Raw genomic sequence first — 19,334 nt, 5'->3', positions numbered from 1 at the left:
TTGTTTGGAAATAACAAAGAGGCGTATTGTGTATTTTCGCCAAAGTTTGTACATGTTTTTTACCATTTTAATGTATTCCATTTCTGTTACTTTTACGTTTCCGCCAATACTAGGTTACCTATCACGAAATACTGCAAATAAGGAACTCAAGTCCCTTTTTAAAATTTATTTTTATCAATGACATTCTATTCTTAAATACCAGTATTTTTTTATTGTTGTAGTTAGTTTTAATAGTTAAAATAATTTTCAAAGTCTTAATTTTTCGGGTATCTCAAAATCGCAACAAATCACCAGTCTCAAAAAGCCTACGTATCTTTTCAACCATAATTTTTTTATTCTTAAGATTACCCGCTTTTAACATTGAAGAACACTAGGTAAAAGGTTCATCACTGTTATTATATTATTGTATTGAACCAAAGTGCAAAAATACATTATTGACTCCACAAAGGAAGCCCTGATTGAAATCATTTCCCTCAGGGCCCGTGTCATCTTTGGCGTATGCTATGAAGGTGTAACAATCCTTTATTCTATATTTTATCTTATTTCTTATTGTAATTGTATTTGCAGGTTGAACTGGAAGGCCTAAAGCACGAGGTCCGCGTGCTGCGGGAGGAGGCGGGAGAGCAGCGCGCCGCGGCGGAGGAGCTGGGAGGCCTGCGACGCATCGCGGAGCGCCAGCTGGCTGAGGCCTTAGAAGCCCTGGCCTCGGAGAGGGAGGCGCGCAGGCAGCTGCGCAGGGACCTCGATCACCACCAGGGCAGGGACGCGCTCTATAATATCACCAATCTGGCATACAGCATTAGAGGTACATTTCAATAATCATTACAAGATGCAATAAAAATTCGTCACAACTCTATAATATTTACATGGTTAGTCACCGGATACCAAAATTTAAATTAAATTTTCTGCTCCAAATAAAGTCAGGAAACACTTTTTAGTAAGGCAAGTACGTCGCTTAATACCCTGTATAACCGTGTTTAGAAAATAAAATCTGAATAGGCAGATACTTCCCAACCTCCTCCTACTCCTTTCATAACACTTAACATAACCATCCAACGTTGAATGGTGGTCTTTTACCAGGGCGATACTTAAGAGTACCTATCCGCCACTGCATTACTTATATTGTTGTTTTAATCCCCAGGTATGTCAGAGGACGCCAACATGGGGTCTGACGGCGAGGAAGATGTGTCGGCGCTGCGGCGCATGCAGCAGGACCTGCAGGCGCAGCAGGCAGGCGGTGAGGCTGGTACACCCTCCGACCCGCGCCACGTCGACCTCTTCTCCGAGATTCACCTCAACGAGCTCAAGAAGTTAGAAAAGCAGCTGGAGGCAGTCGAGAATGAAAAGGTTAACATGATTTTTCATTATTATTAATAAAACAGGAACGGTTTGCATAGCTCGTCTTCTTCTTTCACCAGTGAAAGAAGAAGCTCATTTACCAGAATTTCTACTGTGGAATACAGTGAAATCTCAATCGTCGTTCCTTAAATAATCGTTTTCCCACATGTATTGTTTATTTCTTTCAGTCATGAATTAATTTCCTGTCTCTCATTTCAACAGCTTGAATCTATAGAAGACATGTACATAGTTTGTGTGTGCGTAAATCTGAATGTTACATTGTTTGTTTCAGTCCGCCCTGAGCGTATCTTTGCGTGAGGCCCGCGAGGGGGAGGAGCGCGGTGCGGGAGAAGCACGCGCTGTGAAGGCGGCGTTGCTCACGGCCGCGGCACGATTGGAGGCCCTGCACACTATGAGGAAGAACATGGCTGCACAGGTAATCAAACTAGCAGCAGTTGGTGATATTAATTAATAAACTTTATCAAGGTTTACGACAAAACTGAACATAAGAAGAATGAAGATTGGCCTCCTCCACAAATATTAACCTAAAACCTTAACTAACCTAACCAATTATTTAATCATGTTTTGATTTATCCGGTTACCGTACATTAGATGTCGGTAACGAACGTCAATACGAAATTCGATTGATTTCTACAAAATTATGTTATATTCGTAAACAAAAAATTTGCATTAAGAATTAATAACTAACAATTCTTTATTTATAAACTTATTCCTCAAATTAAAAGTTAGTTCAAACATAAAACGTAATTACTTAACCACTCGGAACATTAGAACGTCAAAAGACGTAAATATGATAATAGCGGTCAAGACATTAGTACGTCTTTTCACGTAAACGCGCGAGATTTTACAAAAATCGATTTATTTCCATCACTAGTATACGGATTGCCATGATTTAAAAAACAGAGTATCGATAATGAATAACGCTACGCGTCTGCATTCAAGAATATCTATGGAATCTAGAGGTGCATTATCTGAGTCGATTGAATCTGTCATCTTGTTCGTTCATAATTTATTGCGTTTTTAAATAATTTATTAAAAATATTTTAGTTTGGACGGTTAATATTTTGAGGTGACTAATAGTTTTTAATTATATTTCTTCAATATATAAAGTGTTATTTCTTTATGATACTCAGAAAAAAGTACATTTTTCACAGCTTTGAAATAATGGTCAGCGATTTTTACATATTTTTGACGTTTTCAGAAAATGTATATTTAGACACGCAAATATTTACGTATAACAAAACAATACGATAGTGAATTTCATAATCTTTCCAAAACATTTTTTAGAATGAGGCTACGTTTCCCAAAACGTGAGTTATGAAGCTTTTAACAAAACTCGTGAATAACACAAAAATTTTCGCGTTTTGACAGTTCGCAAAGGAACACAAAGTAAATAAAAGTCCTTTTCTGAGAGGATAAATAACGTTCAAGAGAAATAAAGATGGCGGTTCATTCAATAAAAATAATCACACTAGAACAATCCGTCTGATCTGATTCAAATAAAGATATGTAGAAAATGTGTTGCCAAATGAAAAAAAGTGGGTGTGTCAAGCCTACGCAAGACAGAAGTGAAACTTCTAGTATTCCTCTCTCTCTATTTTCATTTCATCATCTCTATTTTCTCTCTTAGGTTAGTTTGAAAATTAGAGGTTAAATAATTCAACGACGAAGCATGGATTTGCTTTTTCTAATATTTTCTTATAGATGAATGACGTTCGATTAATGTATAGTTCCAAAAATTTTCAATTTATTCACAAGTATACAATATTACATAAATAACAATATTACAATTAAAAATTACAAAGAAATTACAATGACAATTTACCAATCATGTGCCATTTTCATTGTCAATTTCATGAATATCATTTCCTAATGTCGTGATAATTGGGTTATGGTAACTAAAGTGCGAGATATATACATGAGCACTTAAATCCTTAATGAATCGTGCAAAAACTGCATCGATTGTTGTCCCGTGTCGGGAGAGAACGTTCGTGAGCGGCTCCCCCACCTCAACAAGCGCATATGGTGAGAGAGGGACAGTGAACGGTGAGCGGTGGTGGGGGTACCCGCATTTTCGTGTCGATCCTGACTCGGTTTTACTCCGTCCCCGAATTACGCGCCTAAAGAAGTTTCACTTCAAAAAGTTTATGGTTAGAATATTGGTTGAAAATTTGGGGTTGGTTCTTTCTTATAATGTGTTCCTTATAATATTACCCATAGATTAAATTTGTTCACTTTTCAGAACAGCTCATATGATCTCATAGAAATCTTTATGTCTCCCTTACCGTCATAGTTAGAAATATGGACTAAACGCCGTTAGAAAGAGAAAACATCAAGCTTCATATTTAAAAACAGAAGTCAACAACTGAATTATTAAAATGTACACTTCTATGTTAGCAAAGGTTCTGACCCCAATTTGAGAAAAATTTATGAAACTTTATGAATTTTTTACTCATTATTTTTATATGAAACAACAAAAAGGTGAAGTGGCTTTAATGTTTATAATACATTTGTCTAGTAAAATATGTTTTTTTTTTCATTATCAGTAACTTTAGTTCTGTGTTTAGACGAAAAACGTAAGATGAGCCACTTTTAAAACTTTTTATGTTTCATTTCAAAATTTCCATCCCATTTATTTGGATTTTACAAATACATGCAAATTCTCCGACTTTTTGACGGAATCTTTAAGAAATATAACATATAATATGGCAGAGGCCTGAAAGATTAAATGCTTTGAAGATGTTACGGAGGGAAAATTTTATGTGTAAATATTTTGTCAAACAATACATAATGAACTTTGAAGTTTTGCATCTTCACTGTATGTAAATGGATATAATATTATGAACATGAATCAAGATGTATCTAGTGTTCAGAGCGCTAAATAACTCTGCACTGGGCACTGTGACGGTTTGGCAGAATTCAGACAGCAAAAAGTGCATCATAACCTCTAAACATATATATAATCATTGTGTGTTTAGGAACAAACGGCAGACTTTGGCAGCTGGTTCCAGATATCAGGTCCCGAGCTAGAGACCTTGAGGGCGCGCCTGGCCGAGGCAGAGTCCCTCGCCACCATCCCCGACCTGGCGCGCCAGCTCAGCAACGAGCTTGCCAGCGTCAACAATAAGGTAAGCCACAATTATTCAATGGTGTTCTTCTGTGATGGCTTCTGACTTTGTGGAGTCGTAACAGACGCATAATAGATGTGTTGTAAAAAAGCCAGTGTTTTTTTAAATCAAAGTTATAATTTGTTTATCTCGTGACGCTTCCCTGTTTCGCTTGGGCACAAGAATGAGCATACAACCAACCCGATCTCGTGCAGAAAAGTCAACCAGTGGACACCATTGTTATGGGTACACCTTTCAGGGGTAATTTGATTAAGAGTGGGTTATAGGGCATAATGGTGATTTGCTGGAAAACGGCTCCCTAAAACGGCTTAATACTACCTTTCGTATGTCATTCTCAGACTTCATATTTTTTAATACCAATTAATGGACTATTATTTTTCAGTCTGCCTATTTTTTTTTGTAGTTGTTGTAGGCATTCGACTATAAAAAATAAAAACATTGATACACCATACAACCCACTTTTAAAACTTGGATGTATGATTATCGCGTTAATAACGGCTTTACACTATATTTTTAATTTAAAATATGTATATAATACACACATCTGTAGAAGTACGGCCTCTTATTATCGTTATGATATCTGTGGATATTAACAATTAAATAAATACTTCATCTTGCACCAAATTTTCAACACATTTACACTGTTTCACTTATTACGGGTGAGAAGCCCCCGAGAGCGGTAGTGGGACTATACGCTCCTTGTTTTACGGCGTATATATTTCTAAAATGCCATCAAAATGTTTCATTTCTGGGTCTAAAAGTAGAATACCGACTCACTTGAAGCATTGCAATAATTTTAGGAAGCTACAAAAACGCTAAGTACTCACAAATACTCTTTTTTCACGTAAATTTGTTGCATTGTATTTTTTGAACTGTCATATTCTTTGAAACGAATAAAATGCAATATTCAATGTGCGTTGTGCGTACCTTTTCCTAACGGTTAGCACGAACGTCACGATGTTGATTTGCGTGCCCTTTATGCAAGTGTGTGTGAGAATTCATTGTCGCTCTGACTCAGTTGTGAGCGCGTTTGGTAATCAAACCAAAAATTACCATCTCACGCCAAATCATTTTTAGTTTGGTAAAATCGGCAATTTTAAGTGATAACATGTCAAGTTTTTCACTATTCCGACCTTACATGGTAAGGCGTATTCACATAAGGAGTAAACAAGTTTATTACCGTTTTTTTATCTTTAGATTAAACAGACAAAAAAAACTTTATAAGTAAATTTACGATTATATCACCTATCTGCGTATACACACGTAACCATTCACAATTTGTCAAATCAAAGATATTCTATCTACGTATTGTGTTGTAAAGTTCCAAATAATAAGGGTTTTTTAGGAAACAATTTTTTCCCTACCGAGAAAACACAAGGCCTCTAAGTCTATAATAGCCAGGTAACATTTTAAACACCCAAATGCGGCAAAAATTGTGAGGCGCATATGTCGCCCTTCTATTTGTATAAAGAACAGTAACTTTAAATTCAGTAAATTTAAATGATTCACCATTTCATATATTTATTACGCGTCAATACATCTTAAACAATAGGTCGAATCGTGGATTCGTTGAATAATATTTGTATTTAGGTATTATATTTCAACCCATTGACGTAATTTTTTTCAATAGCGTTGGTCGTTAAATGAATATAACTATTATTTCCAACGGCTAGTTATATTTTGATACAGTACTAGTATGCCTTGCACGATACTGCCATGGTTAAAACAGATTATTGTTTAGTTAACACTGAATAATTTAACAAATATATAAATTTAAAAAAAACTTTCTTTTATTTTTCGAGGTCAATATTATTAATATGTATAGATATTCTATCAAATATAAAATTTATAAATCTACCAAATAAATCCGCCTTCGATTTTCTCGAAAACGAAAGCTCAAATAAAAAATATCATAACCCAAAATTGACTTTAAATGAAAGGTAGTTTCATTCACAAGTTATACCGTTTATACCACGAGTTTCCGAATACCGTGCAAAACAACCTTTCTTTGTATAGGAAATGTTTCTGAAATGCGATTCGTAAAGCCAAAAGCCGTTCAAATCTAATTAGATTTAACAACAGCAAGTGAATGATAAACATTTATAAAAAATGTCAAAGTAAATGCTTTACCAAAATAGTAGGTTCTGCAAATAAGTCATACCTTTTTACTAAGCTGTTTGTTTTACTTAATATTTCCGATTTCCAATTGCGTACGTGATGATGCGGGACATAATCATGACGCACATTTGACGTTGTATTTTGACAAGTTCATTAATGTACAACTACCGCCCTCTAGCGACAAAAAAATGAAGAGATTTTGACAGTTTGAGAAAATCCGCTGGCATATAACAAGCGCTTAAGTGTAGTGGAAGACGTCAAGATGATAATATAAAAACAATTTAAAATATAAAATATAACAACAGTACAATTTCAACACAATATAATTTTGATTTGATATAATTGACAAAATGGCTGGAGATCGGCAATGTTGGGGACTTTGTTTTTTCATGTATCTGGATGAAATAAAGATATTTCTTTTTCAATATTTTAATTGACATCAATGGAATTCCGCAAAATTGTGATATGAATCTTGTGTGCCGCTCGAACACACATGTATGCGTCAGCCGCACCATGGGCTTGACTTGAAAACTTTTTTAATAAAACATCGACTTTTATGGTTTCATAAATACACGATTAACGTCATAAATACATGATTCATCATGTATTTATGACGCTAGTTATTGAGAGCACCTTTGATTGGAATTCCTTTAGAATTAAGACTTATAACTAAAGTAGTTGTACCGGACGTACCTCCACCGACTTAGATTAATTTGCATAAATCTGAATTTACGCAGAGGCAGTTCCTTTACAAACTCACCTCTGCGCATATTCGAATTTATGCAACAAAATTCTCTCTATAAAATCTGTAATCTTATCTGCATCTGTATAAAAAATCTGTAATCTTATCTGTTGATTAATAAATAAAACCACGGGGTCAAGCAGTCATCATTATAGACAAAAAACAAAGGCTTGACCCCCCAACACCCTCTTATAAATTAAATACCTATCATCTGTACAAAACATGGAAGATTTGCATGAAATTTGAAATTGTGCAGACGCGGTTACCTTTACAAAACTTGCCGTTTGCGCAAAATTGAATATTGTGCAAATCTTCTCTTTTAAATACCAACTCCCTTTAATTAAATTTGCATGAAAATTTGAAATTGTGCAAACGCAGTTTCCTTTACAAAACTTGCCGTTTGCACAAAATTGAATATTGTGCAAAGCTTCCCCTTTAAATATATGTTTTCTCTCTTTAATATGTAAATTTGCACAAATTAAATATTGTGCAAAGCTGCCTTGTAAAATATATTCTCTCTCTGTAATATGTGCAAACTCACAAAATGTATCTGAATAAAAATGACCCGGGCAAAGTGGATTGGAGAAACAGTCAGGGACCTAGTCAAAATCATCCCCTTCCAAGTTACGCAACAACGGCGCTCTCTCCTGTGACAAATTCCGGGAACCCAAAAATAATTCTCGGAATTTGTCGCTAACAAAGGGAGAGCTAGGCCCGTTGGTCCTTTAAAAGGCGGACAACTTGTGCAATTCGGCAGAGAGCCAGCAACCATCGAACGATCAACATCTCTCCTGGACTGCCTTGACTGCCTTCTTCAAGCCTCTTCTGCCCTGGACCTTCACTGCAACCTGGCCTTCTTCTTTCTCCCGGCTCCCTGGTGTTCATCAAGAAGAAACTGTCACAATAGTCGAAGCGTCCCTAGTCAGGGCGCAGGTTCCCCCCTACCTTCCTCCCCCCTGCCTTATACCTTTCTCCCACATTTTCCCCATTTCTCCCTTCCCTATATATTTTCCCATTTTCCCCCAACATTTTCCCCATTTTTCCCTTTCATAATTTTTCCACATTTTTCCTCACTTTTCATTTTCCCCATATTTTTTCCCATTTTTTCAACATTCTCCCTACTTTTTCCCGACCTTCCCTTCCAAGGCGTCGAAGCGGCCAGCCGGCCACTCCCGCTATATCGTCTGTGCGGCCGGCGACTACAGTGCCGTCCCGTACAGTAGTCAAATAGTATTACTAAACCAGTAGTAGGCTTACAAGCCTGTCAAAAGTTTCTTTCAGGATCTATATCATTTTTGTGGATTGTTGTGGTAGTGAGTCATTTTATGACAATGTATTTTCTGTGCTATTTATATCTTTATCAATCCCATTCCAGTGCCTAGAGCTAGAATCCCGCTACGCTCGTGGGCAGCGAGCGCTGCGGCGGGCGGCGGCGCTAGGAGGCGCTGCGGGTTCCCGCCTGGCCGCCGCCACGGAGCAGCTGGCGCGCCTCTACCACCACGTCTGCACCGTCAACGGGCAGGAACCAAGTCGGGTGCTGCTCAACCACGAGAAAAATACCACCGGTGAGCTGCATCATTATCACAATTCATCTGACTTCTTCTTGATTCGGTGCTGCATGGACAACCCCAGGAGTCTTGTGATACTCGATACTCACTTCTATATGGAGCTCTGAAATTTCTCTCTCACTCTCTCTCTCTCTCTCTCTCTCTCTCTCTACGAATCTCTCGTTTTACCTTTCTTGAAAGGGTTCAACTTGAAAACTCTGCCATTTAGCTATTCTGCCGTTGATCAAGTTTATACCATTATTCTTAGCTCTTCAATTCTATTTATTAATTTTACCTTACAAATTACTAATTTTCAGGTTACTTTAGAAACATGGAAATTGTTTGGAAAAACTTTTTAGATTGTTTATCAATTTCATAGCCCTAAAAATACCGTCATTTAAGAAGAGAAAAATAACTTCCCTCAGGGCCTTTGTAATCTTTGGGGATATTTTATGGAAGGTCTTTTTAAATAAGGAGGAAGGAAAATAATATGAGGGGTGGGTAAGAATCTGGGGGGCCAGGGGATCCAAGAGTGATGTATGTATCCATACCTCCCACTGCGGTGCAAGGCGTTTGGTCAAGAGATACTGGCTGGAGATGTCAAAGGGTCTCCCTCGAACGGCCTCCCCCGATACGGCTTGCCATGCGACTGGCGGGCAGATGCATCCTCCATTGAGACCTCACCCCATGAACCCGAACACCCCTGTAAAGTCACCAAATGTAGCGAACTAGTTGGGGCGACCTACGGCAGAGGTGTTGGTTATCCAATTAATGGTTTCCGGGGCAGCAGTACCCATACCCATTTCAAATTGAACTTTTGACATTCACATTAGACACGTGAGGGATTACTGTATAGCCTAATATAACCAATATTTGACCATTGCAGAAGCGGAGTGCTCCCTGGAGGCGGGCGTGGACGTGGGCCTTGAGCCAGACCTGGCGGACGAGGAGGGAGTAGTGGAGGCTGCGGAGACGGCCAAGCAGGTGGACACCCTCTTGGACCAGATTGTGCACCTGCACGCCGCTGTCAATAGCACCATCGACATGGGCAAAGCCAGGGCTGCCACGCAGGGTAATTATACAGCTATTATAATGGAGCCTGTTCGATGAAAGCATCATTGATCTCATTGAATAAGGGCAGAACACCAGTTCCTTGTTGATTTCCTCTGCATGAGAACGGGTTGTTCTCGTGTCATTTGGCAAAAATGTAGAAATGTCTTTCCTCTCACATAAAAAATAATTGATTGCTGCTATTATCAGCGGACTAAAAATAATCCTTGACTCTGCAGAAACGGGCGGAGCATTTGATAGATTCCTCTATCTTAATTATTGCTATCTAACAGATTGCAATTTTTAGAGCACATGCGTCAGGTGGGAATGTCTTTATTCTACTGTTATTTCAATGGAAAACGCTCCGAGGAACTAGTGTCCTTGATCCCTTTGACACCATTGCATAGTCGACAAACGCGCCCCCAACATTAAACACGGTTGACATTTTTGTCACATTCATGCGTTCAACAGCTAGGCTGTAGAACAATTTTACAGCATCCCCGAAGATGACACATGAAGTTAATGTAAAAAGAAAAAAACTATTTATTTATTGTTATTAAGTTTAATTTGTAGAACTCCATTTTATTTTTTTATTTTTTATATATACAATAATATTATTATTGGGTTTATAAAAACAGTTTATTTTTAAACAAGTTCTGCTGTGTAATTATTATTACGCGTGACAGCTGTTTCGCCCTCTGAAGGCATTATCAAACTGATAATGCCTTCAGAGGGCGCCATTAACAAACCCTTTCACACACCCCTTTCTCAGGACGTTGCCCAACCAGCTGGTATTATAGTTCCTGTGCCTATGAATTGGCCAAAACTAACACTTACTGTAATTGTTTGTTCAGGCGCCGGCAACACGGAGGTGACGCAGGAGCTGTGCGACATGCAGGAGCAGGTGATCAAACTGAAGAGCCTGCTCTCCACGAAGCGCGAGCAGATCGCCACCCTTCGCACGGTACTCAAGAGCAACAAGTCAACGGCCGAGGTGGCGCTAAACAACCTCAAGTCCAAGTACGAGAACGAGAAGAACATTGTGTCCGAGACCATGCTGAAGCTGAGGAACGAGCTGCGCCTGCTCAAGGAAGATGCCGCTACTTTCTCAAGTAATTACTATTTCATTTGGTATGTTAGAAGAAGTCTACGCACCTACAGTACATACCCGCAGTACCTACTTGCAGTACCTAGTCTAGTGTCTTCCTCGGGGACGCCCGATGAAGACACAGCACAGTCGATTGAATAAAATACTTGAGTCGGGTCATGTAAGGTCAGTGTGGCCGCTAGTATGGAGCAGCAGAAATAAATCTGTAGCTTTTTGCACAAAAGGAATTTTAAGAAAAGAAAAATGTATTGATTACTTTACGACAAGTATTATTATTAAAAATATTTATAACAAATTATCCTTAACTCTTTGCACGCGGCCGTATCAACTGTTGTTACGGAAAAAAGTCTATACTCACACGCGGCTGTATCAACAGTTGATACGGAAACTTTGACGGCCGATATTCCAGCACTCTTTCGTCACAAATGTATTTCTTGCTCACTTGGAGATTCGTAGAACTATCACGATGCTGACATCTACAAGAATTTCTCAAAAATAAAATTGTATTTCATAAAAAAAGATCGATAATCAAGTCCGCCTCTTCGCACCTTTTAGTCCTTTAGTTTACATTTTTGTCAACGGATGGCGTTAGTACTAGAAAGTCATTCACAACTTTTCATAACTAAAAATGATAAGTGATCATGGTGTCCCACTTGTGTCTATCACCTAAGTACACACACGCCGAGTGAATGGCGGGACCACATTCAAAAGATACGGTACGTCTTTGTATGAAATTTTATGTTTTTTTTTTTATAAACATCTAAGAGTGTTGACACACGAGGATTTGTTTTCATATTGTGGAGAATAATCTGTTCTGTCTATATAGTCTAATAAATCATGCCAGAATGCTATAATTTGACATTTAATTGCGTACATAGGTATTTCAAAATATGTACCGCGTACGGGTATAGATAAAACGGAGCAAATTAACGCGTTCAAAAGGTTAAACCCTAAAACCATTTTGCAATGTACTTCATTTTTTGGATTCCAGATTTTGCTGTTTTTGAACTTATTTCAAATTAAAATACATTCCTTGAAAGCAAATTAGAGACTCTTTTAGATTTAAGTATTACAAATTGACACATGCAATCAAAAATATTAAAAAATTTAAACGCAAAGAATGGTAAAGTTTTTAAAGTCGCTTACCGATAGTTTTTATCGTGTAAACTGTAATTACTACATGAAACTAAAAAACATATTTAGTTAGACAACGGTATCATAAAAGTTATTTTCTAGGGTAAAGCTCTCGACTACCAAGACGAAGGTTGTGGGTTCAAATCCCGGCGTGCGCAAGCAAATTTTATTTGTCACATTTGTATTATTTCACAATTTATTCATTTAAAATAATATATAAGATACTTGCGGCACGTTCCCGAGTGGAAGATACACTCAGTATCACCATTTAGAATTGAAACGTTGCTTGAAATGACTTTAGCCGTGTTTCGTGACCGGATCTGAATAGTCAGGTACCCCCCTTATCTTCATCTTCTCCATCTCCTTCCCCTCCCCGCAACCTTCAGCCTCACAATATACCCCAATCGGGGAAGCCATAGTCTTACTGGCTCCAGACGGTTGGAAGGAGTTGGGACTCTTGTGCGATATTCAAATAAAAAAAATAATTTTAAATTTAGCAAACTTTGACAAATATTTTTCAAATGAAAAATGTTCTTTCATAGAATAATTTTATAAAATTATGGAGCGTTTATGGTAATATTTTAATGCAAACTACAAGTGCGGTATTTTCTCTATCGAATGCTGTTTAAATCATATTTCTCACCGTAATACTTATAAGATAACATTTTATGAGACAGTGTCAGGCTGTGAGATATATCTCCCAAAAATACTATGGTTGTTTCTTGTCTTTGAAGAATATCTACTAAAATTGCCCAAGGAGTTAAATTATCATGAAATTATGTAATTTTAATAATTTAGATAGATATTATAAAAGTCATACTTACCTATGTATATAAAAATAATACTTTTTTTATATCAAAATCCATAATAATTAATCTGTAATCTGTAGTTTGTTGTTGTTAAAAATCTTCTATATCAAAAGCTATTGGTTTCTATACCAGAGGGTATAATAATCACCCCCTAAAGTTTTGCAGTATGAGCGTGGGGAACACGGTGTATAGATTGATAAGATTGTTGTAAAAATAGTTTGTGTATCTGTGTTGATTCCAGGTCTACGCGCCATGTTTGCGGCCCGCTGCGAGGAATACGCCACGCAGGTGGAGGACCTGCAAGCGCAACTGGCCGCGGCCGAGGAGGAGCGCCGCACCCTCAACCAGCTGCTGCGCCTCGCCGTGCAGCAGAAGCTGGGTTTGACGCAGAAGCTCGAGGAGCTAGAGGTAACCTGTCTTTCTTCATCACTTAAGCTTATCATTTCTCCACTTTAAATCGACCACTGCGAGGTGTATGCTTCTGACTTCATTCATCTCTGTTCGCGGTGCCACTGCGGATCATTGTGGGGATAACTATTATTGCATCTGAGATTCGAAATCGAGTGGAGCTCTTATTCAAATAGAATCAAACTTTAAGATGTATATTTAATATTTTGTTCTATTTTCCAGGTTGACCGTGAGTTGCGCGGGGTGCGCAGAGCTGGAGGCGTGGGCGCGGGTGGCGCCGGGGGTCCCCCGGGCCGGCCCGGCAAGCCTCCCGCCTTCAGTCGCCCTGGGGCTCGCTTCTAGCGCCCCCTGCTCTTCCACTACCTCGCCACCTTCTTCAGGGCAGTCGTCAAGCTGTAGACACCACACAAACAACACTTTTACAGTTTAAACAAACACAAACTTATGAAGAGGGGCCTCTTATGAGTGCTCGAGGAAACCCTTAATTTCTGTGTTCATTTATTAAATTACTCACGTAATCCACACAGACCACACATTAAACACTCTCGGATAAAGCAGTAAATTCTGTATTACGTGTGGCCGAAATTCACTTAAAAATTAAACAGGTAACAAACATTGAAAGCTCGGTATCGGAACCAATTGAAAGCAACCTCGGTATTCCCCAAGGATCGGTATTGGATCCATTTTTATTCTTAATTACATAAAGAATAACGACTTTTAACATATTCGAAGTATTAAACCTAATTATTATTCGTCCCATCACTTTGCTCATCTTTTATGTAACAATAAAAATACCCATATGCAAAAAGGCAACTATTGCCAAAGTCGTGTTTCGAGATATGAAAGGAAATAATGATATTGACACATGCATAAATGCACTTTTTGTACTATATGTCCTACAAATAATGCATTTGGGAATGTCTTGACAAATTCGTTTTACACTTTCAATTTTACCTTTTCCGAAACCACGTCTTTTACCTTTTCTGGACGATATTCTGAGCAATAATTTCACCACACATAATACAGGATTAATTCATGCTTGACCAAGCATTTTTGACTTACTCAAAATCATAAAATGAATGGCCTTATTCTTATCGAAATGATATTTGTTATTTCCGTTGGACGACTACAGATTCTCCGCTCTGAAATGGTTGAAAACAAAATGCATAATAATAATTGTTATAAAATGAGGTGTTGATCTCGGGAGTGTGGTGTTTGGCGAGGTGTGACGAATATAGACTTATGCTGCTCACGGCGGCTGTTGTACCCACGGGAAAATATTGCCTTTTACTTAGGAAAGTAATGTAAGATGAACGTTTATAACTTTTGAGTTTCTGCTTTTTCTAACAATGGTGATGATTGATGATTGATAATTGATAACAAACAAACATAGAACTGTGAATTTTAATATTAAAAAATAAAATATAGGATTTGATATGATTGAATATCATCTCTTTTTGTACTGTAAATGTTGAATGTAGGGATAGATTTCTGACTAAAAGACATTTAACTGACAGAACAATACTTTTTGCAATTTAAAAATAATTAAAACTATTATTGACGAAACATTAACGAAGAATTGAATAGCTAATACTTTATAAATTTTCCAATTTCTCTTCTCATTCCCCTCACAACTTTTTCAAATTTGAGAATTCCATTGTCTCATTAGCTCTGGACAATTGGGATTCTTGTACGCTATAACAAGTTAAAAGAAAAATTGAATTACTAGATTATAGAATTTTTTTAAAGTAATTAATGATAAATAATTTAATTAGGCAAATATTAGTCCAATGAGTTATTGTTTTGGTTTTTGTGATGTAAAGTCCACAGTTCTGTGCTTTGTTTAGCTTATTTCTCTGCTTTCTTTATCTTTAATAATCAGCCAACATTCCTTTGTGCCCTTAATTGATATATCGTTTGATTGGGTCAAAACAACATTATAATTCACATTTGCACTTTTTTACACGTAAGAAATTTAATTGACTCAAATAACAAATCAATGGGAGCAAATTGCAAAATAAATAATTACATACTGTTTAAATTTGAATAATACATTATGTACGAACTTTCGATAATGGCTCAAGTACCTAACTCAATTTTTGTTTTATTTTAAATGTTATGATATTATATATGTAAATATCTGCTGTATTTAATATCTTGTATTATGCATACACTATTTTAAATAGAAATTTAAAAATGTTTAAGACAGGTTAATTACCATTCGATTGACAGAAAATATGACAGGCTTGTAACCAAGTGGTCTAAGGAATCAGTTCCCAACAACATTCTCAGGTTACTTGACTTGAACATAAATGTTCTAATTTTATTTATTTATTTATCTACAAGCTTAAAATTGCATGAAAAACATATCGCAGTACATGATTGATTATGTATATTTTTTTTAGAACAATAGCACAATATTGTTTGAATAATAATATGTATTATGAAACTCTTGAATGTATATAATATTATGTATGTATGTACATATGATAGGAGCACGTTTCTTCTCCAGCACCTTTGGAGGTATGTTCACGTTATTATGTATCTATTAAGTTAACTTGAAGCCGCAACGTTGAATTGAATCGTTGTAAACACTTGTCGGTGAGATAGACAATTATTATTGGAATCGCAATGTAGCTGACCCTAGATTGTCCTTAAGTGTATAGGAAATAATTGTGCAAAAAAATTAGGTTTTTACCAAAACCTGTCGAATTTATATAATAATATTAATATGTACTAAATAATGCAAATGTCCATCCAAGAATGTCCCCCTTGAGAGAGGGGGCAGGTTAATGTTAAAGTTGGGGATATTTAGCGACCAAAGCCAGTCGTATTATATTTTCTACCCGTTATTATTGATTGACTTTTCTCGGCCAACGATAAATATTTTTATGTATTGGATATTATTTTTCCTAAACTCTATAAGAAATAAATCTACAATAATTCTTGGAAGGAAATATTTTATTGGAGTGAATTAATAATTTCGTGAGAGCTCAGGAAAGCTAACTACCGAATGTAGTGCGTTAACGTTGGAGTCACATAATCGTGCCGCTCATCGTACATTGGCAGCTTTGCAATGTTGTGTCCGATTTTAAAAAAAAGGTTGTTTCAATGTTAGTGTTTTTTGAAATTTCATATTTTATATAAAAGATAAATAAACAATAATACAACTCTTTGTGAAATGTATCTTAATATCGTCCATATTTTAAATGTTCTAAACAATGTCCGTCTCGTTAGAATCTTATCTTTAATGGTTTGTTGGTGTGAATAGTGCAATCAAAACACGTTGTTGATCTTTTTCTATGATGCTCAATGCACAAGCTCACAGGATATTTCAATAACATTCTACTATTATAAATACCTTTGCAAGTATCTGTTGAAGGTTATTCTATTTCTAACGGAAAGAATTAAAGGTATTGCTGAAATGTCCCATGAGTTTAGTGTTGTGGAGGTTTTCAGAAGTTGCTTTCACACGGCTCCGTGCATTCAGCTGTCCATATCTCGAGGCTGCTGCCCCCCGGGCCCGTGTTCCCGAGGAACATTGGGTTTACAAATAACGCAGTCGCTCTCACGGTGCGGGGGAACTCAGTTCCCCTCGTGAGACTATTCCGAGCCATATTGAATGCGGAGCCGCCGTCCCCTGGTGATGATTGTTTAATTGCGCTCATTACAATTAAATGTATTTAATCTTAGTCCTCGTTGAAATTCAGTTGACTAGAATCCCGTTTTCTTGAAGAAAATTGATAGCTGATGTTTGACAATGTTTTAAAGGGAAGTGCATGTGTTTGTGCAGCTCACTTTTCTATTCTGTATTTCTCTAATGTTGCCATTTGTTTTGTTTGCGCAGATGGCATATTATTATACCTCCTTTTGTTGATTATTCTACGCACTGTGATTTTTCCTACGCTACTTGTCTGTATATAAGATATTAATGAATGTTTGTTGGGCGGTCAGTAATGTTGTCAAGCACAAAATAAGAAAAATTGTTGCCTATGTTTTGAAGAAACCTTTTGTTAGCTTGATATTCTATTGTATTATTTTTTTTGTATTTCGTGATATGTGTATTATTATTTTAATTGGGTAAACTTTTAGAATCACTGACCACACTCAATACGAATACGTCAAACAAGAAAAAAAACATGGCTGAACTGTCAAATTGCATGAAATTGTGACAAAAAATGGAACTTTAATGCAGAATTTTCCCTTCCCCCTGATGTAAATAATTGGCTTACAGTAATTATGTTGAATCAAAGTATTATTTCAAACAAAATATTGGTATTAAGTGTGGCCAGCGATCTTAAAAGATTACCCTTAATTGAAAATTCCATAAATTTGCCATTTATTTTTCACTATGCACCAAAGGAAAATATTTGTGCCAAGTTACCTTGATATCAAAAGCCAGTCAAAACACTCAATTCGTGGAGTCTCTCAGTTTATTGACAGATCGATTCCGCGATAACTCAATGTTAAGAAATGGCTTCTTTTTGATTTGGAGATTTAATTTTTCTGGCTGCTTAGCTTTTCATAGTAACGACAACATGTAACACCCGGCCCCCTTGCGGTGGTGATCTTAAAATGGCAGAACTGATTTATAAACATTAGCTAGAATATTCCATATGTACTTAATAGTAACTCCCCTAGTATGTTATGATTATTTCCCAGGTTATTTTAAGGGTAGAGGTTAGGTTAGGCCATTTAGATGGAGGTGGAATTAACACATTTTGATTTGTAGCATTATACTTATTAGAGAAGTAGGTAAGTTACTCGAAACCTCAGTTGTAATATTACCAGTAGAATACAACATCTTAAGTAACCGAGTTTAACTCCCGTAGCTGCATAGAGGTGATTAAAACATTTTATATTATTCTTAGGAAAATTAACTACATTATTTATATTATCAAAGAACGTATCCCAATCTGGGTATTGAGATTTTCATAATAATATATTCACATCGCTGAATTACTGAACTTATTCAATATTGACTAGTGAGTAATTAGGTAAACTGTCGAGACTATTTCAACTTGTAATTTTTGATATGACGTTACTTCTCTGAGTTTTAGCAATTGATTCTACAGTAGTCCAAATATAATATTGCCCGGTAGCGGGAATTTCTTTGCATAATATTTTAATCAATAGCATAATTTCATTTCACTAGTCTACGGTTTTCTTCACTTTTAACTGCGGCTGCTTTTAGAAATACTCAGGTTCTCGCGACGAGTTATAGTCACAGCCTTTTATTTATAATACTATTTAAGTGCATCATTTTGCTAAAATTCTTAACACCATTTTTTAAGGTTTTAGCAATCAGTAAATTTATTTATGATTTTTTAAATCATGTTTTTTTTATATTGATGGTTATTATTTTCAAATATAACACACAGCTGCTTTGGTTTATATAAATTTATTAATCGCTGAATTTTATTTTATTTTATGAATGGATGTTGCCGCATTTTGGTAATTATTTATTCAAGTATTATATTTTATTTATCGTTTTATGATGTGAGGGATGCCTGCAATTTAAAGATTATATATGAAAATAAAAGAATATTAACATTGTCATTATAGTTTTATTATTTATGTCATATTTACATATTTTTCTACGTAAATACTTTAATAATACATAAAAATATACAACATACAGAACACAAAATAGTCTTTTGTAACATAATATCATTGCTCGTACCCTACTGCAAATATGTATATGTTTAAAGGTGACCGGATATCGCATCAAAATGATAGTTCAACACACCTACAAAAAGTGATATAAAGTCATCAAAAAGCGATGAAACAAAATGTAGGTTAAATAGGTAACATTGGTAACTACAGGGTTTTCCAATAAAATGTTTTATTTTGATATTCAATCGTAAAAGATCAATGGTTTCGTTGCTTGTGTGGCACGTAGCACCGTCTTGCTGAAAGTAAACGTTGTCC

The 19,334-nt window shown here is 36.3% G+C and overlaps 1 protein-coding gene across 1 annotated transcript in view; it reads left to right on the top strand.

Moving 5' to 3' along the window:
* BicD (Microtubule-associated protein Bicaudal D) overlaps nt 1-18,955 on the top strand; it is a 37,702-nt gene extending 18,747 nt beyond the window's left edge. The window contains exons 4-12 of the mRNA XM_089638997.1: nt 568-805; nt 1,142-1,347; nt 1,631-1,774; nt 4,338-4,487; nt 8,723-8,912; nt 9,781-9,966; nt 10,799-11,056; nt 13,237-13,403; nt 13,626-18,955. Coding sequence (XP_089495123.1) covers nt 568-805; nt 1,142-1,347; nt 1,631-1,774; nt 4,338-4,487; nt 8,723-8,912; nt 9,781-9,966; nt 10,799-11,056; nt 13,237-13,403; nt 13,626-13,745 — 1,659 coding nt within the window. The 3' untranslated portion in view covers nt 13,746-18,955. The remainder of the gene's footprint in view (nt 1-567; nt 806-1,141; nt 1,348-1,630; nt 1,775-4,337; nt 4,488-8,722; nt 8,913-9,780; nt 9,967-10,798; nt 11,057-13,236; nt 13,404-13,625) is intronic.
* Nucleotides 18,956-19,334: the final 379 nt, after the last annotated feature.

The sequence above is a fragment of the Hesperophylax consimilis genome, chromosome 13 (genome assembly GCF_061612785.1).
Source record: "Hesperophylax consimilis isolate HC1 chromosome 13, BYU_Hcon_1.0, whole genome shotgun sequence".
NCBI lineage: Eukaryota > Metazoa > Arthropoda > Insecta > Trichoptera > Limnephilidae > Hesperophylax > Hesperophylax consimilis.
The sequence above is the reverse complement of the archived record's forward strand: the minus strand, read 5'-3'. Positions and strand labels throughout refer to the sequence as shown.